At 37.3% G+C, this 25,384-nt stretch overlaps 1 protein-coding gene across 1 annotated transcript in view; it reads left to right on the top strand.

Moving 5' to 3' along the window:
• The first annotated feature begins 7,671 nt into the window (after positions 1 to 7,671).
• LOC115255198 (cullin-3-like) overlaps positions 7,672 to 25,384 on the top strand; it is a 34,490-nt gene continuing 16,777 nt past the window's right edge. The window contains exons 1-2 of the mRNA XM_029853140.2: positions 7,672 to 7,867; positions 22,496 to 23,074. Coding sequence (XP_029709000.1) covers positions 23,021 to 23,074 — 54 coding nt within the window. The 5' untranslated portion in view covers positions 7,672 to 7,867; positions 22,496 to 23,020. The remainder of the gene's footprint in view (positions 7,868 to 22,495; positions 23,075 to 25,384) is intronic.

Here is a 25,384-nt window from a genome sequence, read left to right as displayed (position 1 = left end):
TCATGAACGACTATTTGAAATTATGTGTGAAACTTTATGGATTTTTACTATAAGGAATGACACATGAAACTGTATCAATCCCACCAACAAAATTTATGTGTGGCGGTTATAAACGTCGGAATGAACTCAGTCCATCAGATATGTGTTTTCACACATAAATAAAATCATTGGATTTTTTATAGTGTACATTCCCTCTCATCCCTACTCTCTAGTTTTCAATTTCGCATGTTTTTACGAGCATAACAACTCGCCAGTTTGCTTTAATTTCCAGCAAGTCTGTGTTTCCGCCAGACTGCTTCTTTTCCACAGAAGCAAAACTGTCCTTTTACTCGCCAGTTTACTTCAATTTCCAGCAAGTCTGCTATTTTTCTACTAGCGCAAAACTGTCCTTTTACTCGCCAGTTTGCTTTAATTTTCAGCAAGTCTGTCCTTCCGCCAGACTGCTATTTTTCTACTAGCGCAAAACTGTCCTTTTACTCGCCAGTTTGCTTTAATTTCCAGCAAGTCTGTCCTTCCGCCAGACTGCTTCTTTTCAACAGAAGCAAAACTGTCCTTTCTGTCGCCAGTTTGCTTTACTTTCCAGCAAGTCTGTCCTTCCGCCAGACTGCTTCTTTTCAACAGAAGCAAAACTGTCCTTTTACTCGCCAGTTTGCTTTAATTTCCAGCAAGTCTGTCCTTCCGCCAGACTGCTTCTTTTCAACAGAAGAAAAACTGTCCTTTCACTCGCCAGTTTGCTTTAATTTCCAGCAAGTCTGTCCTTCCGCCAGACTGCTTCTTTTCAACAGAAGCAAAACTGTCCTTTCAGTCGCCAGTTTGCTTTAATTTCCAGCAAGTCTGTCCTTCCGCCAGACTGCTATTTTTCTAGTAGCGCAAAACTGTTCTTTTACTCGCCAGTTTGCTTTAATTTCCAGCAAGTCTGTCCTTCCGCCAGACTGCTTCTTTTCAACAGAAGCAAAACTGTCCTTTCACTCGCCAGTTTGCTTTAATTTCCAGCAAGTCTGTCCTTCTGCCAGACTGCTTCTTTTCAACAGAAGCAAAACTGTCCTTTTACTCGCCAGTTTGTTTTAATTTCCAGCAAGTCTGTCCTTCCGCCAGACTGCTTCTTTTCAACAGAAGCAAAACTGTCCTTTTACTCGCCAGTTTGCTTTAATTTCCAGCAAGTCTGTCCTTCCGCCAGACTGCTTCTTTTCAACAGAAGCAAAACTGTCCTTTCACTCGCCAGTTTGCTTTAATTTCCAGCAAGTCTGTCCTTCCGCCAGACTGCTTCTTTTCAACAGAAGCAAAACTGTCCTTTCACTCGCCAGTTTGCTTTAATTTCCAGCAAGTCTGTCCTTCTGCCAGACTGCTTCTTTTCAACAGAAGCAAAACTGTCCTTTTACTCGCCAGTTTGCTTTAATTTCCAGCAAGTCTGTCCTTCCGCCAGACTGCTTCTTTTCAACAGAAGCAAAACTGTCCTTTTACTCGCCAGTTTGCTTTAATTTCCAACAAGTCTGTCCTTCCACCAGACTGCTATTTTTCTACTAGCGCAAAACTGTTCTTTTACTCGCCAGTTTGCTTTAATTTCCAGCAAGTCTGTCCTTCCACCAGACTGCTTCTTTTCAACAGAAGCAAAACTGTCCTTTTATTCGCCAGTTTGTTTTAATTTTCAGCAAGTCTGTCCTTCCGCCAGACTGCTTCTTTTCAACAGAAGCAAAACTGTCCTTTCACTCGCCAGTTTGCTTTAATTTCCAGCAAGTCTGTCCTTCCGCCAGACTGCTATTTTTCTACACTCAGAATAAATAACACATTAAATTTAAAAGTTCTGCACTTAGATCGTGACCAATTGCTTTTGCACTTGAAAAATGTGTGCAGCACTATCAAATTTTTGTCGATTCAATCATGATAGAATTTAAGTGCGGCACTTTTGGTTTTTAATCGTTCAGCGCATACTTTACATTGGAAAGAATAATAAAGCTATTTACACGTGGGATTGACTTTAAAATAGAAATAAATGCCAAATTTGAATAATCAGTAATCGCGCTGCACAGAAAAAAATGTTGTGTAATATTACATCTGAACTGCTGCAACCCGATTAATACGTCGGTTGCATGAATATTACACAGGAGGATGTACACATAAGAACAAAAGATTTTACATCAAAACAATGTAATCGTACATAGGAATCGTGATTACATCGATTATTTAGTACATCGGAATGAATTACATCGGGCGGGTTGCATTTATTTTTTGCTGTGTGGTTTTATTTGTTAAACAAATCAATGCTAAAGCTATTATTGGGGAAGAACATAAAGTGCCTCGTCGTGCGCTCCGCCAGTTCCTTCAGCGGTTGGGATAATCGTCTCGTGATTCACTATGGGGCCGTCTCGGTGGCCGGATGGTTGTGTTGGCATGACGGAACTTGCGTTGGCGATCACCAGGGATGAACTCACAGACTGTAATCCGGTCATGCAATCCGTTCCAGTCTTAACTCCAGATGGATGTTCAAGAAAACCTCTGTTCTTTCGCGTTCTTCTTTCATTGTGGTTCTGAAGCGATGGATTCCAATTCTGAAAAATAAATTAACCACTGTTTTAATCACTTAACATTATAATGAACGCAATATGTTATAATTACCTCTGAAAACTTCCGATTTTCCGATTATTGAATCAACAACACGTTTTCGAGCAAAACATTCACGCGCCATTGTGTTGTTTCTTATGGTCATTCTATCTTTTAAATTTTATGTACGCAAGATTGTGTGCCCAAGTAACACAGAAAACATCTTCAGAAATAAAAATTGCACAAGATGTATTATAATTGTACTATTGGTTGATCAGATAACTTCTTATGTTATTCAAAAGTTGTAAATTAGTCAGTCAAAAACAAACAGAATGAAATTTTAATTTGTCCTAATTACGTATGGAATGTGTTGAATCTCCATTTAAATATCATCGTTTTAACATGAAATAAAATTGGATTTGCTCACGATATCAATCTTAATTTAAGCGGTAAGCGGTTCAAGTTGACTTGCCTGACCGACCTCTACTAAGATCAAGCACCAGCTGAGTTTTTGAGAAGAACTAACTAGAACTAGAACACTTTCTTCTAAATTTCTAGGTTCACACGACGTTTATCGTAAGCCCTCTTTTGATAGATGACGATCTCTTCCCAAACACAACATTCACAGACTGACGTCAAAACAGCAGCATCTTTGGTGCACCAACACTAAACTTATGAACATAAAATCATAAAGTGTAGCACTGTGTTTGCTATCCTGGTCCTATTTTTTGGAGCAATACTGCAGTGCAAAGCCTGCATTCTGGCCGCCGTGGAAATGTGAGCTTCTTCCACACGGTTCTGTCTAGGCGCCACCGTGAATACCGGCACTGCTTATGATTGCTGACGGATGATGCAACTCCCTGCAGGTGGATATCTTACCTGGATCCTGTCTCACAGATTCGGCATGCTGCGTCGGATATATTTTCAGCCTCCCGGAATCTCGAGAAAACTACAATCCGCGCGGTCAAGAACGTGAGCAACACGATTATTAGTGAAAATATTTTGACATTTGACAGCTACCTTTGTCAAAAGATTAGCTGTAAATAAGTTATTTCGGTGTCGTAATTACCTTTATAATAACAAAAATATGAATGAAGTTTCAGTATGTTGAAAATACGCTATCCAGATGTATTTTTACCGTTTACTACAAATGGATCCACAAATTTATGTCGAGTTGTTCGTGGGATGTAATTTTTGCGTAAATTCAACTTATTTACAACCTGTGCATAAGATGTGAAGAAATTTTCTGCGCCGCGTTAATGTTCCACCAAAAACATTAGTCAGATGACAGAGCTGGCCAAAAGTATGAAGACAAATCAAAATTTGATATAAATAGACAATCTTATTTCTCTTCTTTTATTTATAATTCTAAAACAATATTTTCCTTAGTTTTAAAATACATCAATCTTACTTGTGGCATAACCAGAACAGTGCTTTTGATCAAATTATAATCATCGTTCAAAATTGAATATTAGTAAGTAATATTTTTGAACGATACTGTAATTCTCCTGAAAAGCTGCCATACAAGCTGCCATATTGCTTTTCGAGTGGTTTTGAAAACAAATTCTCGAAATTTCAATATTTATAGTGACATTTTTTAGTTCGGCTGTGAGGCGGTTCAATTTTTATGAAGTAAAACCAAAAGTTTCACCACAGACAAACAGACGTAACACCTTGAATGATTTTCATGGAAATCCATCGCCCAGTTCACACTACCATCACCTGGTGGAAAAGTTGCACGAATCACTGTGTTGTGCAATATCGTCAACAGAAAGCGCTAGTGTGAAACGTCAAACGCATTGAAAAACGATGCGCGCGCCTCTGGTTGTGAAAGCCACAACTATGATAATTTAAAATGATCGTTAAAAGCGTGGTCGATGGAAATTTCGCAAGTGTTACGTCTGTTTGTCTGTGGTTTCACCATAAATCTAGCAGCGCAGGCGAAACAAAACTAGTGCCCCTGAGTATAACCCATTTCATATTTTTTTTTCCAAATAGTTTATTAGCTATTATACCCGAACATAATCATCTTGACATTGAAATCATTTTTCAGCTTGACAAGTCATGTAATGTTTTTTTTGTTGCTAGTTCTTACATACAGTACCTTTTCATGTAGTCCGTTTGGCACTGTGTATGATTGGTGGGAATCTAAAGTTATAATACCGTCATATAGCTTAGTTCAAACTAATGCCCATGACATGTAGTATAACAGTATTCTGCCAGCTGTATTACTTGAAAATTGCCATATTACAACAAGTTAAAGAGGATGTATTATATAAGTATTTGCAGCTTGTCATTTACTACAATCAACTTTATTACAACTAATTATCATTCAAGAGATAACTATGTTAGCACTATAAGTGTATTAGGATACATCTTCTATAACTTATAAGATGTTGTATAAGCCGCCATTTTTTGCGCTGTTTTGATTATATAAGTGTTCTATATTAAGTAAATAATGCAAGAAAAATACAGCAGAACTAGTATGAAATGTGAAATTTTAACACTTATACAGGGTGTTAGGTTCCTGAGTGCAAACTTTTTAAAGGGTGATAGAGGACCAGAAATGGTGAAAAAAATTGTTCTACACATATGGTCCCCATGTTTTTGACTCTTATTGCCTTAACTGGCTATAACTTGAAAATGGTCAAACTTATCGTAGTTTTTCTACCCTTATTCGAAAGATTATTGAATTTTCTATCAAATGGCATCTTTGAATCGATTGGTTTAGTTAAATAACTAAGTTTTCAAGAGCAAATTGCTCAAAAGCAGTGTGTTTTAATTTGTTTTTGTCAATTATCTTTGAAAAATGCGTAACAATTCAAAATTCTTTCCTTGGTAAAGTTGTGGCCCCTGTTCCACTCTACAATTCGTTCTTTGACATCAAACTTCTATCTCTTATCGTTTTCATGCAATTTTGATTTAAACGTCGTATTTCAGACCATAAATTTGCAATCGTCATGGTAAGCACTTTTTTGCGCACTGTGCCGCACATTTAAATCAAAATTGCAAGAAAACAATTAGAGTTAGAAGTTTGGCGTCAAAGAACGAATTGTAGAGTGGAACAGGGGCCACAACTTTGCCAAGGAAAGAATTTTAATTTATTACGCATGTTTCAAAGATAATTGACATAAACAAATTAAAACACACTATTTTTAGCTATTTTGCTCTAGAAAACTTAGTTATTTAACTAAACCAATCGATTCAAAGATGCCATTTGATAGAAAATTCAATAATCTTTCGAATAAGGGTAAAAAAACTGCGATAAGTTTGACCATTTTAAAGTTATAGCCAGTTAAGGCAATAAGCGTCAAAAACATGGGGAGTTCAATAACTACGTAACGGTTGAGATTTGACCATATGCGTAGAACAATTTTCTTCACCATTTATGGTCCTCTATCACCCTTTAAAAAGTTTGCACTCAGGAACCTAACACCCTGTATAACAAGTTGTGTTACTTGGGTGTTATGCTGCTACACTTGAAATGTATTTCAGTGATATTGACGATCTTGCGCCAAATACGACGCACAGGCAAACAAAATTGTCCCACCACAAAATACACTGAAAGGAGCCTTGCAGTAATGACAAGCACAAAAATGTTTTTAAATTTACCATGGCAAAACATCGGCCCACCATCGCTTCTTGTGTGCGTTTTGTTTCTTCTCACATCAACCGGTTCGATAGCTGAGTGGTAGCGTGCGAGCCTGGTGATGTCAAGATTCTTGGTTCGAATCCGGTTGCCAACAGAAACTTTTTTTAATTGAAAATCGAGTCCATGGTAAAATTGAAAACATAATTCTGTTGAGTTAAAACGAAACTCAGTCTGCACAAATTTAGTGGCGTTGTGCATTTAAATTGACCCTCAGAATAGTAATTTTCACCACAAGCCGCCGTTCAGTGTATGCACACCGGTTTCAGCTTACATTGGTTGATGTCGCCGCTACAGTTTTCCAGTAACGGAGCGTTATTTTGGGGTGGTGTTTCGACTAATCGGTTTGTTTATGCACTATTTCCTTTGTTGTTGGATATGTGAACATTGTGCTGTCAAAGATTGAACATTTGCACGATCGTCGCAAAATCCTTGCAAAGCTCAATAATAAAAATTATTTATCTTACTTATAGTTTTTATTACTTGCACATAAACGGGCGATTCTCTCTCTCGCCGGCAATCTATGTGGTTAGTCAATTAATTTGAGTGTACTGACCTCGCAGTAATTGGGTTTTTAAATTAAGAAATATGTAATGATTTATTGATTTTATACGAAAGAGCACCTTTTTCTGAACTACCATGATTTTTTTCAGATTTTTAAAACTTCATTTTGGTACCTAAAATCGCTTTCGAAGAGAATTTTCGAAATCACCTTTTGACAGCTGGCCAACTGCTTGACAGCTCCGCCCAGTACAAAATGCGACGAGGGGTGATTCGACAAATCGCTCCCATACAAACTTCAAACTGATTTTTAAATAGGTTCCCGGGCACCAAAATTCATGAAAATTTGGATTTCGGCTCAGTTTTGCATGCAGATTCTGAATATGGAATTATCTCAACACCACTAAAGAAGCCAATATTCAAACATAGAGGTTGCTGATGATTGAAACCTGTCTCTTTCTAGCTCACATATGTTTTCATCAGAAAACAGTTTTTTGATGAAAACATGTGAGCTAGAAAGAGACAGATTTCAATCATCAGTAACCTAACTGTTTCCTGATGAAAACATATGTGAGCTAGAAAGAGACAAATTTCAATCATCAGCAACCTCTATAGTGGTTTCGCAGCACGGTGTCACGAACACTAATGCAAATCTACTGGTTGAAAATATACCCATTTGATTTTGCTGGGAACAGCTGATCTTTGTTTACTATTTTCAACCAGTAACTCAAGTGGTGTTCGTGTAATGCAGCGTGTACGTACACGCAACACTACTAAAAGCAGAAACCACTATGATGCGAGTCGTAACTTCTCACCCCAGAGTTCCCTATAAGTACTCGAAAAATCATCGTCTACGAAAATCATCTTTCGTCATTTCTGCATCGGACTAGCAGTCATCACTGATTACGTCAAAATCCCATCAACATCAACAAAGAGCTGCCGGAAAGTTGAGCTACGAACGAGCAGAAGAGGAAGAAAAAACATGGTAGTCGCCATTACGGGAAAACGTCGAAAGTGCAGAAGCACAGTCCAGTTCGGTTCGGGTAATTCGTTTGGATTTTTCACGTTGTAACCGTGCGGAAAATGCGTCTTTTCGGGTGAAATTCGTCGGACCGTGTCACGGTGATTCGTTTGCGGATTGGTACGGTTGGGAATCGGTCCATTTCGGGGCCCAAATCGGTCAGTGAAAATCGGGTGCTCGGGGTTTTTTTTATTTTCTCGGATTGCCGTCTCTCTGTGTGTTGGCCTCCTCGGCCTCGGTTGCGTGTGGAGTGGTGGATTGGTCGCGGATGGTGAGGGAGAGTGTTCTTTTTTTTTGCTTTGCCTGTGTTCGTGTCTACCTTTTGGTGTTCAAATCCTGATCATTATCATCGTCATCGGAAAGGAGAAAAGGCCTCCTGCGCTGCATCAGGAACAATGAACCGGTGTGGATCGAGACTTGACCGCAACAGGATCAGAAGACCATATTGGTGCCACTTGGATTAGGGATCTAAATCGGTTTGGTCTAGGCATTGTACACTAGCCTATACTTTGCTAGTCATCGTCATCGGCATAAAGTTTGCTGAAACCTTGTATGTGTCGTTTGTGGTATACCTCTTGCACTTCCCCACTTTCGTGTGCTGCTTCTTTTTCGGGCTCCCAGACGGGGTCAGACGGCGACTCTCAATCGTTGGAATCGCCTTGAACATCGACGTTTTCTTTCGAGGCAGGGCTGGTAGCGATCAGGCGACAAAATAATACTGATTTTAGTGACTTAAATTATCACAGTTGCTAAATAGTGACCTCAAAATTCAGCACCAAATTGAATTTATGTGCTACACCATTTGGTGAAGGATTCCCTCATAAATCAATGCATAGGGTAACCAATATAATTTTGACCCTCTATATTTTGGACCGCCTAGGTTGTATTGACAAGATTTGCACAGATTTCATAAAAAGATGACAAAAACTTTTAGATTGATTCGCAAGCTAAGATTAATCTGTACGGGCACCAAACAGGTCCTCATAGAATAATTGGTTGAATATTCCCGTTTTTCGTATGGCGTATTTAAATGATAATATGCCCTTAACGAACTTTTACGCATAGTATACTGCCGTGAATCGCATATCTGTCCCATTTGCATAGGAAATCCAGCAAAGATGGGACTGATATGCGATTCACGGCAGTATAAGAACTTGTAAAACAATTTTTTGTATGAAACTTTTCATAAATATAAAAAATCCTATTTCTTGTTTCTCAACTGGTAGAACCTTAAGAGTAATCTCAGGAGAAAATCTTGAAGGATTTTCCGGAGAAACCTCAGTAGACATTCCTAGACACTAGAAAGATCCCAAGATAAATTGCTAGACATATTTTGAGAAATACTCTTGGTATTCCTGCAGAAATGCTGCAAATTTCTGCTGGGATTCCTCCATGGATTTCTCCAAAGATTTCTCCAGCTATTGCTTCGATGTTTCCTATAGGGATTTCTTCATCTATTTCTCTAGGCCTAGGATTACCTATTAAGTAGGTCCTACTTATCTAGATTACCGGGAGAATTGTTTCAGAAGAACCTACCGGGAATTCTTCAAAAAAATCTCACTAGGATTTTTCAAGCTTTTCCAGATGGTATTTCTGCAGTTATTGCTCTTAGGCGTTCTCCAGGAATTTCTAGAGGATTCCCACCACGAATTCCTGCAGAAATCTCAGCACCATTCCAGGAGCAATTAAAACATAAAATCTCAAATTTGAAAAGAATTTCCAATAAGAATAAGACGAGAAATTCCAGGAAGAATCCTTGGAGGAATTCTGACGGATTCCCTGGTTAAAAAAAAACTTTAGGTGAATTTCTGGAGGAATCTATATATAAGTTACAACATAAATTGCTGAACGATTCCCATCATCTTAACCAGAATAATTGAAGGGATCCCAGCATGATTTTCTAGAGATAATCTTAATTCCTGGACGGATTCCTGAAGGAACTGAAGGATAAATCCACGGAGAAATGCCAGAAGGAACTCTTGGAGCAATCCTCTTAGAATTTCTGCACAAATGTCTGATGGGGTTATGCTAGAAACTCTTGCTCTGAGATTGTTTTAAGGGTTCCTCCATCCATGAGATTGTTTATATATTTCTATGATTCCTCCATCGGTTCCAATGGAAATTCTTCTTGTGATTTCTCCATGGATTTCTCTTGGAACATCAGCATAAATGTCTGCTAGGATTCGTTCAGATATTTGTACTTAAATTTATCCAGGAACTCGTGCCAGAATTTCTCAAACAATTTCAGCTGGAATTTCTTCTGTAATTTCTTCTGGGATTCCTCCAAGTATTCCTGAAGGATTCCCAGCATTAATTACCTGGAAAAACTTAAAAAGACTTCCAAGTGAATTCTAGTATAAATACTTAGCTATACTGGAGCAATCTAAGTAAGAATTCCTTAAGTGGACTTCCAGCAGGTATTACTGGATTAATTCCAAGAAAACAAATCTACAATTACTGATTCTTACTTTTCAGGGATAGTACAAGGCCACGCGGACAATGCGAATAATGGCTTAATTGGGAATAATGTATTTTCCGGAATTGAAGGGACATTTTCTTCGGGGTGGCTGACGAGTCGGAGTGGATTGGAGTTTCCGTTTAATATAACTGTCAGAATAAAAAAATCGGACGCTCTTTTTTTCTCTGACTCGCTTGTCATTTTGTGAAACATTGTATTTTTTTTGGTTTTGGAGGGTACCGTGCCATGCCCTAATACCGTGACCTTAAGAATGCTCTTCACTTCAAAGAGCCCTGTAAAAATCAATTATTCGTGATTCTTGATTTTTCAAACGCTATATTATTGGTTATTCTGTATATTACGTATAATAAATATAATTAATAATATTCCAAATGTTTAAACCATTGTTAAAAACAAAATGGTAAAACATAGCATTGTGCCTAATACCGTGTATGTGTCCCGCGTACATTGGTGGTCCTTTGAATCATCACTATATCAAACATACTAAGTTCATACTTAAAAGAATCTGTGCGTTAAACGTTGCCTAGAGGTTTGTACAATTGATTCATAAAGTAAAAAAGTATCAATAATATTTTCAGCTTGCAGTTTTAGCCGAAACACGGTATTTGGAACACAAAAGGAACCATGCCCTAATACCGTGTATTGGTACTTCGCACTCACATTTTGTGAATATTTTTAATAGCTTGTTTTTGTAAATATGTGCCAAATTTATTACGCCTAACTTAAGAAGGTTTAATATGCTAATGATTGAATTAGTTACTTAGTTAAAAAAATAATACACTTAGTAAAATATTTGAGTTTTTTGTCAAATACACGGTATTAGGAGGCACACGGTATTAGGGCATGGCACGGTACGCGTTTCACTATTACGCCTTAAAATTATTTTGCATCCCAATAGTACCAACACCCATGGCGTTTGTTTGCTCAGCAAAGACTATTCAGCCATTATCCCTCCTTATCATAGGCTTTGTGGACTGACTTGCGCTCTCATTGTCTTACCAAATGCTGCAAAATGAAAATGATATAACCTACCAAATAACGTACCGTTTCTCAATTGGCGCTAATTCTGGGTTACGAGGCAAGTGCTGTAACAAAACAGCAGTGAGTGATTTCGTAGTTTATTTTGGAGTTATTATTGAAAAAAATGAAATTTTTCAACGTTGTACGTTATATCGAAGCAAAATGTACGTTATACGAAATTCACTATATCGAGGGAACGTTATATTAGGTTATGATTAGGTACCTGTAGTACCATCATGTTACCTGGGAATTTATCTTCAGAAATTCCTCTACTAAAGGGCTGTTTGCAGTTCAAAAGGAAAAAGAATTTTTCGGCCTATCTTGATGCATGGGAAATTCCTTGCCTGAATCGCCCAAGAAACTGTTTTTCTTCGATCGTAGTACGCAGCTACAAAGAAATGACAATTCAAATGGCAGCCTCTGTAGAAAGTTTCTTCCAGGAATCAGTCAAGAAATTTCTTGAGCGGTTCCTTTTGAACTCGAAACTGCGCTTAAATAGAAATTTGGAAATTAGGCTTTCAGGAAGTTATCTAGGAATTTATTTTAAAAAATTGACAAAGGATTCCTCAGAATATTTCTCCGAGGATTTTATTAGATAAAGGCTGTTTGCAGATCAGAAGGAATTTCTCAGCCTACCTTGATGCATGGGAAATTCCTTGCCGGAATCGCTCAAGAACCGGAGTTTTCTTCGATCGCAGTACGCAATTGCGAAGAAATGACAGTTCAAACCTGGGCAGTCACTGACGAAAGTTTCTGCCAGGAATCGGTCAAGAAGTTTCTTGAACGATTCCTTTCGAACATGAAACTAGGCTTTAAACGCAAATAGTTTCCTTATGAAATTGCTGCAGATATTCTTTCAAATAATCATTCAGGATTAAATTTGGGAATTTTCTCCTAGGATTTCATACTTCTATTTCTCAATACAGGTATTCTTCGATATAACGTACCCTCGATATAGCGAATTCGATATAACGTACATTTTGCTTCGATATAACGTACAACATTGAAAAGAAAATATTTTTCCCACGAATAACCCTTAGATAAACAACGAAATCACTCAAATCAATGTTTTGTTGTAGCATTAGCCTTGTTACCCAGAATTAGCAAAATTAGGGGGAAAATTGTGTGTACGTTATATCGAAGCAATATATACGTTACAGTAGACGTTCGATAACTGCAATATGTTTACGTTTCACTTAGCGAACGAAATTCGGTAACTGCAACGACTGACAGATGTCAACAAGTTGTCAAACGACAAAAAATAACCGTGAACGTGATCCGACTGTTCATTTGGGCTAACATGGCGCACCATTTTGACGTTTGGCGGTGCGATAACTGCAAATTTGTTGCACTTACCGGACTTGCAGTTAAAAAGCATTGCAGTTAAACCGTTTGCACCGACCGAACGTCTACTGTATATCGAAGCATAAAAATCGAAATGACTTTTTCGTCAAAACTCAAGTTTTTCATTATTGGTTTTGTGAATTTCACCGAAATCATTATTTGAGATTAATTTCACGTCGGATACATCAAAACTAGCATAAAAAATATTACATTTTCTCTGCTTCGATATAACGCACACTTCGATATAACGTACAAAGAGAAAACTTGTTTGTACGTTATATCGAAGAGTACCTGTACTTATTAGCGTGGGACACCAAAAGACATTTTACTCCTGTACACTTTTTGAGTTCCATTTTTTTCCCATAACAACTGTGCAAAATTTCAGATCGATCGGAGAATCTATATTTTAGCGCCAGCCATTTTAAGTTTTCATACGATTTAGTATGGGGAAAATCACTTTTTCAAAGAAAAATCGCCACAGGTTGCCCCTTGACCCCTAAAATTAAATCGATGGTTGATTTCTGTTGAAAATTTTACGAGGAACCAACCCTCCGAAGATCGCAAAGCGTTCTGAGCCATGTGGAAAAAGTTATTGACTGAAAACCGAATGGCATGCAAACGCTGTTTAACATGTAAGGAATAACAATAAATAATAAAATCTCGTTATTTTATCGATCGGGTGAGGCCTAATAACTTTTTCCACGAACGTCGCATCGATTTGCTGTCTTCGGAGGTCAGATTCCTAGTAAAGTGTTCTACAGAAATCATTCGTCGACTTATTTTTAGGGATCTATGGGTGACTCCTAGCGATTTTTCTTTGCAGGAGTAAAATTTCCCCACAGTAAATCGTATGAAAAACTAAGAATGGCGGGCGCTAAAATATAGTTTTTCCGATCGATCTGAAATTTTACACAGTTGATATGGGACCAAAGTGGAACTCAAAAAGTATACAGGAACTTGGGTTTTTCCATTTTTTGTATTTTCCCATATAAACCGTGTACCAGGCTAATACTTATATTTAACATTTTTTTCCAGGGTTTCTCTTGAAAAATCTTCAATGATTTTCTTAAGGAATTTTCCAGAGTTTTCTTCAGAAATTCGGATAGAAACTTCTGCAAAAATACATTTAATGAATTACGTAGAAACCTTTCGATTAATTTCCTTAGTAATTCCTCCATGAATTCCTAAAGGAAATCCTGGAGAGATTCCGTTTGAAATCCCTCCAGGGATTCCTTCACAAATACCTTCGAGAATTCCTCAGAAATTCTTCCAGGGATATTTTTAATAAATAATATTTTTTCAGAAAGGAATCTATAGCCTTTAGAAAAAACTCTAACATCGCTTATAAAATCTTCCATTGATTCCTTTCGAAATTATTCCGTGCTCACGAGAGGTTGTTCCGTAGATGTCTGCTGGAATCCCTCTAGGAAAACTTTCATGATGTTTCTCGTGAATTCCTCTAGAAAATCATATACATACTTGGAATTCCGTCAAAAATTTCTCCAGATATTCCGTTATAAAATCAGCCATTGATTTCATCCAAAATTTCTCCAAATGTTTCTTATCAGAGCTTTTCATGAGAATTCTTTCAGAAATTGCTCCAGGGATGTCTTGATAAAAAGTTCTAGGGATTTTGTTTATAATTATACTAACCGTGACTTGATAAATAGTGTTGTTTTCGCAGCGGCTGGCGGAAGATTAACTAGGGTGATGGGAGGATTCCAGAGTGTGAACGAACCATGGCTGGATATTGGGGGATTCCGGAAGAACTGCGCTATGAATTCCATTGGAAATTCTATCTGAAATGTCTGCCGGATTGTCATCAGGTATTTTTCCGGATATTCCTGCATGAATCACTCCAGAGATTCGTGAATCAGTGATTTCAGCATGATTTTCCATAGATTCCAAAAATCTCATATTGGCTAATGATCACTGATTGTTTTTACAGATCTCCTGGAAAATAGTTTGATTAAACTTCAGAAAAATCCTTTGGTAAAGTTATAGGAAAATTCTGGTAAAACCAATTGAAGTAATCACCGAAAATTGGTAAAATAGATCGTTTGAGGATTCCTGAAATTCTCTGAAATTCAATTGAGGGTTTTTGAAAATAAAAACCAAGAAAAGAAAAAAAAAAATACTATAGGATTGTAATCTGTAAAAAATCATTTCTAATTATTGTGCGGGTCTAAGTGATATTTTTAAATACAAAATGTGTTCGTACGTAAATTCTTATAATAGAAATAGATAAAATAATCTGAGAGCATGATTTTAGTTCCCAATGCAACTTACTAGAGTTACATAATGCCTATGAAGCTACTCAAATGGGTTGCTTTATGAACATTACGTAACATTTTCATAAATACAACTAATCCCAGAACCGGTGAGAAATACTGAGTTATTCTGATACCGAATTGAATTGTACAAAACAGAAATGCATCAATTTTATTTTCTCACATAAACCCTCATATCTGCTCAGATTTGCAAAAATAACGATTTTTTGAAAATAGTGACCTTAGTGACTTTTTCGAAAGTCACTAAAAATCGATTCGCTACCAGGCCTGTGTCCAGGTTACACGTCTTCTGCGACTGCTGCGAGTGCGGAGCGCTTGCTGGCCAGATTGCTTCGATTGTTCAAATTTTCAAACACAGGTAATCATCATCATCATCATCAGTTGAAGCGCAGTGTAGGAAGCAGGGTGGAAGTCTCTGCCTACTACACTGAACGAAACTCCCCGCCCAAGACCGACTGAGAGGCGATACGATCACGCCCCTTAACGACACTCGGTCGGAAACCGTATGGTCCACCGACCGAATGATGTCATCTTAAAATCGGATGACAACGATATGGAAATAGAATGTCGACCATATGGTCGAGCAACTTTGTTTTTTAGCGATTGATAACAATAATGTCACCGCTATCTTTTTCAAAAAATATGTGCTTAGTGGCCAGGGTACCCTTGCGGGCACCCTCTTCAAAAATTATGACATGTCCAGAATAGGACATGCGAAGCAAAATCGTCAATGTCCCAGGTGTCACGATCAAGGAACTTGTTACGCTATCGATGAATAAATTCGATGCATCTGTGTGGCCTTCGCTCTGCAACTAATATTCATTCACATAGCGTGCGTCGACTCATACGCGAATAGGATGATCGTCATCCGCTTTTTGGGATGATTGCCGTATGACTGATTCGTCATTCGAAAACACGATTTTGGTAATTTGGACTGGATGGTCGGACAAATCAGTCGATTTCGGGATGGGGTTTTCGTTCAGTGTACGCGTGTGTGTGGTGCACTCTGCGCTACAGAGAGTTTGAACTCTATGCCCGTCGGGTGTTGATATTGTTTTCATTCACGGACGGTGACGACGACAACGAAGGCGAGCGAAATCGTAATAATCCACTTAATTGGCATGCTAAAATAAACTAAATTCGACCCGGTTTGTGAGTTCTAATAATGCCAGCCAATCGGGTCAATCGAAATCGGGGCCGGGAAAGTATACGAGCTATTGCTACGAGCTGGATGGATCGGTTCGGTTCTGTGTCGTACAAGAGCGGAAGTGCCGTTCTAATTTATGGGACTAATCATTTAATGACGTTGCGTTTGTGGGAGTTAGTTGAAGATTTTTTCTATCTAATCTTTCTATATTTTCTTGTTCTTCTTTTTTTTACCTTAATAGGGTGGGGCGGGGCAAGATGGGTCACCTAAGGATGCATCACCATAACTTTGTAAATACAAATCGTATTGGTTTGTATTCGTCCGCTACTCTTCAATACACTAGTTAGCTATGCTAAAAGTCGATAAAAAGATCATTAAACACAAAATATGATGTTAAACAAGCAGTTTTAAAAAGTGATCGATTTTGCGCCGTGAAAAAAGGGCGGGGCAAGATGGGTCACTTTAGGTAATTCACATTTTCTCAACGAAAAACGTCAAAATATAAGAGTTGTTCCGCATTCATATATGCTCCATATCCATACTGAGTAAACAAGAGCTACTAGTAAACATTTTATAAATTTATTTGGAATATAAAAAACTTTACGATTCGAGTGGTCCTCAGGCGACTTGAAAATCGATGTTTTCACTAAAAAATTATCATAATTTTATATTATAATTTTAAGCGTTCATTCCGCTTGATTGAAGTCAGTTATAAGATAGTCTTGTAATAAAAAATAAATAACTTTTGAATGCTCAAAAAATACGTTCAAAATTGAAGGTGACCCATCTTGCCCCGCGGCCGTTTATATGGAGATTATATGGGATGCATCGCATAAGAAAAATGGCTTAAAACCATTTTAATTTTCATTTCCAATGAGAGTGAATAATTTTTCAATCAATGGCCCAAACTTTTGTATATTAATGCTGGTCATCTAACAAAATTATTAACATAATCAAAACATGAGTAATGCGCCCGAAAATGGCACTGACCCATCTTGCCCCGCCCCACCCTACATTTTTTTGTGAAAATTCATATGTTTAAACTGTCCTAAAAGACATAGGCATAAGCAAAATAAAACAAAGGAAACGTAATGAAAACAAAAGCTCAACCGTTGAACTTGTTGATGTTTTTAGCTCGAAAATCTATACGCAATTTTCATTGTTTTCACTTAAAAGTTTTCCTCGAATTATATAAACGATATTTTAAGTTAGAAAAAAGTACATTTAATTGATTTTTGTTAGGAAACAACATCCTTGATCTAGGGTTGTTCTAAGTGTTCACAACTGTCCTGAAATTCAGTCCTTCAAATCTATAGGAGTCTGTGCTGAAATATTCATTTCGTCATATCTAAATTCAATCACCTACAGCTCATTTTAGAAGCTGAACCTGAGAAAATGGTATATGAAAAACTTGTGTGGCTAGACCAGTTCTGCAAGGAAGTCACGGAAAAAACGACATTTTTCGAATATTTAAGGTAAATGTCACGGACTACCTTCGAAAAATGCAAATGATAGGGTAACCAATATAATTTGGACCCCCATATATTTTGGACCCCCTGAGTCGTATTATCACAACTTACACAGGTTTAATGATGAGATGACGGAAATTTTTTGAATCATTCGCTAAATAAGATTGCTCTGCACGGGCAGCAATCATTTCCTCACTGGAAATATCCTTATTTGCTTTGAAATGCATTTTCGCTAATCTCGTCATCCGTGCGAGTGTCGCATCATGTTTACAAAAAGAGAATGCGGTGCTGAGAAAACTTGCAGATGTAAACAAAAACGTTTACCATTCTAGCGCATTAAATTCGCAAAGTTAGTCTAATCAGCCTTTGTCAATCAAGTAATTAGGATGTGATCCAGCATATTCAAGCGGGAAATTCTTCTAAAATAGTTTCAAACGAGTTTAAACACCGGGTGCAAATATATACTGAAGAGGGTCCAAAATATATTGGGGTGTCCAAAACAGTGAAAACTGATGCTTCAAAAATCAGTTATTTTCATCATTTTTTCAGCCAGAAATGACCTTGTGGGTTTTTTTAACGAATAGTGGAGGCTTTTACGAACATACTAACATCATCATTATGTGTAAATACCCTCTGAATCTGTTTGATTTTGTCTTAAATTCAAACTAATGTCCTCTAGGGGTTCAAAATTCTACCGTTACCCTATTCACGGTGAATATCATTTGGCATTTTTCAAAGGTAGTCCGTGACATTTACCTTAAGGCGAAACTGGAAGCATTTTCTCATTTTTTTGGTTTTTGATTTTTTATTATATAACGAAGCAATATTTTCAAAATCGGTTTTCGTGCACATGTAGAGTATGGACCAGGGTATCTTTGAATTTTTTACGCGGTAGAAATTATTTTTCGTTTTTGCAGAAACCATTTTTTAGTGAAATTTTGTTCAAAAATGGTTTCTGCAAAAACGAAAAACATTTTATGCCGCGTAAAAATTTCAGAAGATACCCTGATCCATACTCTACATGTGCACGAAAACCGATTTTGAAAATATTGCTTCGTTATTTAATAAAAAATCAAAAACCAAAATACAGGTCGGACTCGATTATCCGGAGTATTGATTTTTATTTCACTCCGGATAATCGAATTCTCCGGATAATCGAATCACGAAAAAAAATTAATTTTAATTTAAAAAGTATATGTTTTTGCTATTTCATGTGCATGAAGCTGTGACGTTGCCAGAAATTTAAATTAGGGGACGTCCATAAATTACGTAACACATTTTTTCTTTCCTCCTAGTTATACTGCTTTAATGAGACCTCTGAAGTTTTCGTATTGGTCATCACACAATGTTGAATTCCTCTTCTCCTCGTAAAGCATGATGTAAGTTATAGGCGTTCCTTTAGAATACTGTATACAGTGGGATCTTGATTGTATTTTAGGCTGACAAAATTGACATAGTTTTTTTTGTGAATTTTGAACTCCATAAAAAGGTTCTTATTCTATCAAAGGAAACAATACAGTTTAAGGGGAATATGGAAGGGATGTGGTTTATGTTAATTTTTGTCAGTTCTGATGAACGAGAAAAAAATGTAATGAATAGGGCTGTAGTATTAGAAATGTACTTTTGCTATTTATAGCGGAACAATTTTTCTTATCATTTTTGTTGGCATGATATGCCTCCTGCAACACAGTTTTTTCGAAGCTCATAATAATTGGCTTCTTCAACGATGTTGAGATAATCCGATATTCTGAATCTGCACGTCAAACAGAGCCAAAAATCAAAATCAATACATTTTTATAGGTGAAGTGGAACAGGTGTAGACAGCTTGAATCATAAACATCACAAAAACATTTCCCATTTCAGATCAACGAGTGGATCAGTTTTCGTTGCCTTTCCGGGTTATATTACAAAGTATTCTAACCCAGAGCTTCTGCACTAAGTCTATGATACACACGTAGCACTAAGAGCGGTGATGTCAATTCCGCAAAAACACGCTTAATACGAAAACGATCACAATCTTTAAAAGGAATACTTGTAGAAATCTCTAAAAGAATTTCTTGATTTGCCCCTGGAAAAACCACTGGAGAAATCTTTAGAGAAGTTTGAAAGAAGTTTCTGAATTACTACGAGAATTACTGTAATTCATAGAAGGTTTCTGTAAAAAATTCTTGAAAAATCCCCAGAGGAATCCATGGACAACATCCTGAAGGTCTATTCCTGAGCAGGAACGAATTAGATATCATACTAAGACAAGGTATTGAGTCATCGACAAAAATACTTCAACGAGTTATTAGTTTGGTATTGAGGACTGCTTGAGGTTTTATTGAATTATAGAACACGCACCATTTATTGATTTAGGTTTTGCATATCTCAGTTAATATTCTACATCTATTCTTTCCTGCTCGGGTATATAGCAGTTCCTGGAGAAATCCCTAAAAATATCCTGAGGAATATATGTCAGAAACTCTGCAGAAATCCAAGGAAAAGGAGCTCCTGGAATAATTCGTGGAGAAACTCCAGCATTACTTTTGGGACTTTCTCCCTAAAGGACTTCTTATGCTCCACGAACAGAACATTCTGAAGGAACTCAAAAAAAAAATCCTTGGAGAATTCTTTCCAAGAACCGCAAGAATAATTCTTAGGAAATTTAAAGAGAAAACCCTGGTGGTATTGTAGGTAAAGAAAGGTAGAAAGGAAGAATCTGCAGTAGTAATTCCTAAAGAAATCCCAGGCGGACTGAAGGATTCCATACGGAATTCTTGGAGGAATACCAATTGATACCAAGAGGAATTCATCATCTTATTTGATTGCTTCCAACTGCTGGATGTTTGTATCGGGAATTCATCATTGAAAAAATCTCTGGAGGTTTTTTCCATTAAAATTCTAGAGGAATCCCAGCAGTAATATCCGAAGGAATCTCTACAGGCATTATTTGGGAAATTCCTGGATTGACGTCTGTTACCGTAAACTATATTTTGAAAACAGTCGCATAGTCAGCATTTTTTTAGCTGAAACGTAATTTTAAATGGTTTGGCCATTTTCAAATATAGCTTGAGATTTGTTTGTTACGTAATTTGTATATGATTCCAAAATATATCAACTGATATTAAGATTGATTGTAAAACGGTATACCGAATGTAAAACACTTTTTCTTGTTGAAAAAAAATGCAACACAATCGAATCAGAAAATCGATAATATCTGTAGAAAACGCAATCGAGGCCTCCCAAAATCGGGTCAGCACAGTATTATAATATTGAACGATTTTGAATTTCTGCATTAAAGATCAAAAAAAAAAAATCTCAATAAAAAATACTCCGGATAATCGAGTCTAAAACTCCGGATAATCGAACCCCGGATAATCGAGTCTCCGGATAATCGAGTCTCCGGATAATCGAGTCCGACCTGTATGAGGAAATGCTTCCAGTTTCGCCTTAAATATAAATTAAATCTAAACACGTAACAGTAATCATATCCGATGTATAGATTAACGTTGTTTATTCAGTTGCGGTTGCTAGACCTACTTATAGTCAGATGCGTATTGCCATATTCTTTTGGGGCAGTCGCCCAAACTGTCCTAAAGTTTAGTCCTTGGACTGTGAGGTTTTCCCTAGAAATCCTCTACATAGAGATGAGCGGAAGTTACATATGTCGATTCGGCAACGCTGTTCGTTTTGTTTACAACAGCTTCCAACACTTGCCACAAAGCTAGATGTTCAAACTTTTTTGCGTGACTTTGTTGTAGTGTAAGTTGTTTTGTTTACGTTTGCTAATTATATTCAAACTTTTTACCCAAATTTTGAAAAAGATAACAGCGCAATCGAAGAAATCTGCAATGCATTGCAAAGAATAGCGCGAATTAAATCGGCAGAAGTGAATCAAGCAGCTGAAATGAAAGTTTTTTCGAGAAGAGCACTGACAAATGTTTCTTCATGAGCATAAGCTTTTGATAGCAGAATTAATCAAATATTATCTTCTTACTAAATTTACATATGCCATCAAATTCTCGATAATAAAAATAAATATTTGTAATATGTTTATTGTCGATTGCAAGACCGTTCAAACAACGCCTTCCTACAAACGATAAACATGTTCATTTGGCTTACACTTTGACAGTTCTCTCTGCTCGATGGGGCCGGATCACAACGTCCGAGGCCATACAGTCCTGGACATTAGGTCGCGTTTTTTGCGCAATAGCGTCCAAAAGTTTGGATGCGTCATAATATCCTATGTGCCTTCTTTCCTTGGACTTCGTGTCGTATCTGCAAGTTCGGACGTTATGCCCCGAAAAAAAAGCGCCATAAAGTCCTGGGACTTTATGGCCTCGGACGTTATGATACTGCGCCCTGCTCGATTGGCTCACAATGGCCGCCTCCGCATATCTCTATAATGTAGGATTACTAGTTTTCCCCTAATTTCAAAAATAAGTTAATGCCATATGATCCTACATGGGCTTCAAAGTTCGTTATCGATAATATGATCAAACTCTCTATATATTGAAAATACAAAGTTGTTACCTCTGATCTATGTTGTGTTTGGTGTCAGGGGAATCCGTCGAAGCTCATTGGGTTAAATTAAGTTAGGTCAAGTTCAAGTTGGGTCCAGATAAGGGAAATTTACACATCAAACAATACCTAACTATTTGTAAATACAAATGTATAGAGCTATTTTTATCATTGTTGGCACACTGCAGTTTTCTTGAAGTTCGATTAAGTTTTTTTTTATGAACCCAGAATTGAACCATTTGAGCAGACTCGTGATTCGTGGATCAAAGGATCCCAACGCATTGCCCTAATAAAAATGTATTCTACACTGTTGATTGGATGAATGATTGTATCATTCCATGTATCATGTTATGATCAAGGTGATAGCCGTTTGGGTATTTTGTTTACAGCATTTCCTCGAATACTCTCCCTAACCATCTACTCTAGCTGAATCAATTCAGCAAATAGTGTCAGAGAATACTGTTGCCAATCCACCAACTAAGCACAACCCGGAAACATTCTAATGCTCTTGTTGATGTTCCTTTTGAAAATAGTAGTTGCGGAAAAGACCGTCAATTGAAACGGATTCAAGACTATGCATAGTGGAATAATGAATGTTATCAATATCACAGAATTCAACTTCAGCAACGCATCGGGATTGCTTTCTTCGTTATCAACAACATATGAACTGGAGTGATATGTTAACGTAAGTTACCCACAAAACTGCAAAAGTGAAGTGTTTTTATCCTCCCAAGAGTGGAATAATCATCTGAAGCAACAACTTGTCAGTGAAATACAGAAATCTACAACGTAGTGAAAGCAAATAATTGACGAATCGTCGTCACCCTCGTCCTAACAAAGAGAAGACACGCGGCGCGGGTGGTGAAAAATTCGAGCAGATTTCCCCATTCTACACCATCGTCGCCGCCACGACACAACACCAGTAGTCTTGCTGCACCGATTTGGTTGCTGGTTGGGGTGGAGAGGACAGGAGGTTCAGCTATAGTTGAATCTCCCTGCGGGCCGCCGAACCAGGCGTCGTCGTCGTCGTTGTCGTTTGTGGAAAATTTGCTGCCAAAATGAGCCGAATGGCGCAGAAAAAGGAAGGCAAAATGCGGATTCGGGCTTTCCCGGTAAGTGTTTGTGATCTCATATGATGATTAGAGTTTAGTTTTTGCTTGTGTAAGGTTGATGGCTTTACGTTTCATGGGATGAGGGATCTGAGCGACCAACGGGATAAGAAATGATAGCTAAAACAATGGGTTCACATATTGGCCAGAGCATAACATTGATAATCCTGACAATCCGAGAACGCTGCCTAAAATGGGAACGATTACCCTAGGTACACAAAGAGCGCTGTAATTGATGATGAAGCGGAAGAGCATTGAACCGATTACGGTTCTCAAGGTCGTGCTGTTGTATGATGTGGGTGGAGGTGGATTCATTCATGTGAACCTTAACCAAGGTTGCATGGATAAAAGTGGCAAGGAAGGAAATAATGTGGACCTTTGCACGTGTTCACTGGTTTGACTGGTTTGAGCCGTATTATCCATTAAACTGGACTAGGTCAACAAGGTCAAATTTTCGATTCCTCTTAGCGGCCAAAACAAATGTCCAAAATTTGGATGCGATTGATCGTGTTCCCGTATTCTGCATATACACTCCCGTTCAAAAGTTTGGGGTCACCCCCTCAAAAACATGTCATTTTTTTAGGCCCATATCTCCGCCAATTTGCGTCCGATTTCAAAACCCTAGGTTTCATTCAAAAGATAATAAGTCAAAGAAACTTTAAACATGATTTAAAAGAAACTTTTTCAAAAAGTTTTGTATGTAAACTTAACCCAAAGTTGCCAAATTTTCTAAAAAATCAATATAAACTTACGGCAGTGTCGCTGGAAGTTGGGTCGACCAAATTTTAAGATGAGAGTGGTAATATAACCCATTTTCTATTAGCTTTCAAATGCTTTTTACAGAACTTAGCTAAAAAATCTAGAAAAAAAGTTATTAAGTAAATTAATCCTTGATGTCATCGACCAAAAGTTTGGGGTCACCCCTCAATATGATGTATCGGCCAAAAGTTTGGGGTCACTTTCGTAAAACATGGAAAAGTGATTTGGTGATATCTTCGTCATCTATAGTTCAATTTTAATTATTTTTGGCTCATTTCAAAGATAATTAAATAAATTTACATTTGATGTCTTCAACTTAACGTATTTAACGATTTTTGTATATAAAAATGTTATGTAAAGTTAGCACATTTTACCACGCTTCAAAAAATGAGGCAACTTTACGTTAAGTTTTAGTATGTAAATTTCAACAAATATGTGTGGTTCAATGTCTATGCAGTAAGTATCATTCATTTTGTTTCAAATAAGCCAAGAAGAATTAAAATTGAATGAAAGATGACAAAGATATCAACAAATCACTTTTCCATGTTTTACGATAGTGACCCCAAATACATCATATTGAGGGGTGACCCCAAACTTTTGGTCGATGACACCAAGGATTAATTCACTTAATAACTTTTTTTCTAGATTTTTTAGCTAAGTTCTGTAAAAAGCAGTTGAAAGCTAATAGAAAATGGGTCATATTACCGCTTTAATCTTAAAATTTGGTCGACCCAACTTCCAGCGACACTGCCGTAAGTTTATATTGATTTTTTAGAAAATTTGGCAACTTTGGGTTAAGTTTACATACAAAATTTTTTGAAAAAGTTTCTTTTAAATCATGTTCAAAGTTTCTTTGACTTATTATCTTTTGAATGAAACCTAGGGTTTTGAAATCGGACGCAAATTGGCGGAGATATGGGCCTAAAAAAATGACATGTTTTTGAGGGGCTGACCCCAAACTTTTGAACGGGAGTGTACATACATTTTTATGCTCAACATCACATAAGACATAATCAACAATAGTACGACATAATACTCGGCTGCCGCTCAACATCCTCGGTCACGCCCAATGCTCGCCAAGTCGCGCTCCATCTGGTCCGCCCATCGTGCTCTTTGCGCTCCACGCCTTCTTGTAGTCTTGTACCAACCAGATCAGTAGCGTACACCAGCTTCGCAGGGTTGTTATTTGACATTCTTGCAACATGCCTTGCCCACCGTATCCTTCCGGCTCATTGAAGTGCTGCGTCAATCTTCCGATCACCTACCTATTGGAACTTGATCAGCAGGATTGTATTCTGCAGAAAGGAAAAATAGGTTCAATGATATAACAGTTCTTAGTTCATTCGATGTTGCTTCTATAAGAGCATGATAACGAGTGAACTCACTACTTTTTTTTTTTTTTTTTTTTGACTTAAATTCATTTTTATTTAACCATTTCTTGTTTGTTACATAGAGTTTTACATTGTAAGTGCTTCAACGATCCTTGTTTTTCATTCTTTGTTTTGTTTGTATAGCGAGTTGCTGTTTTATGTGTGCCTAAGAGCAGTTTTACAA

The sequence above is a fragment of the Aedes albopictus genome, chromosome 2, assembly GCF_035046485.1.
Source record: "Aedes albopictus strain Foshan chromosome 2, AalbF5, whole genome shotgun sequence".
NCBI lineage: Eukaryota > Metazoa > Arthropoda > Insecta > Diptera > Culicidae > Aedes > Aedes albopictus.
Note: the sequence above shows the minus strand (reverse complement) of the source record. Positions and strands in the feature narration are given on the sequence as shown.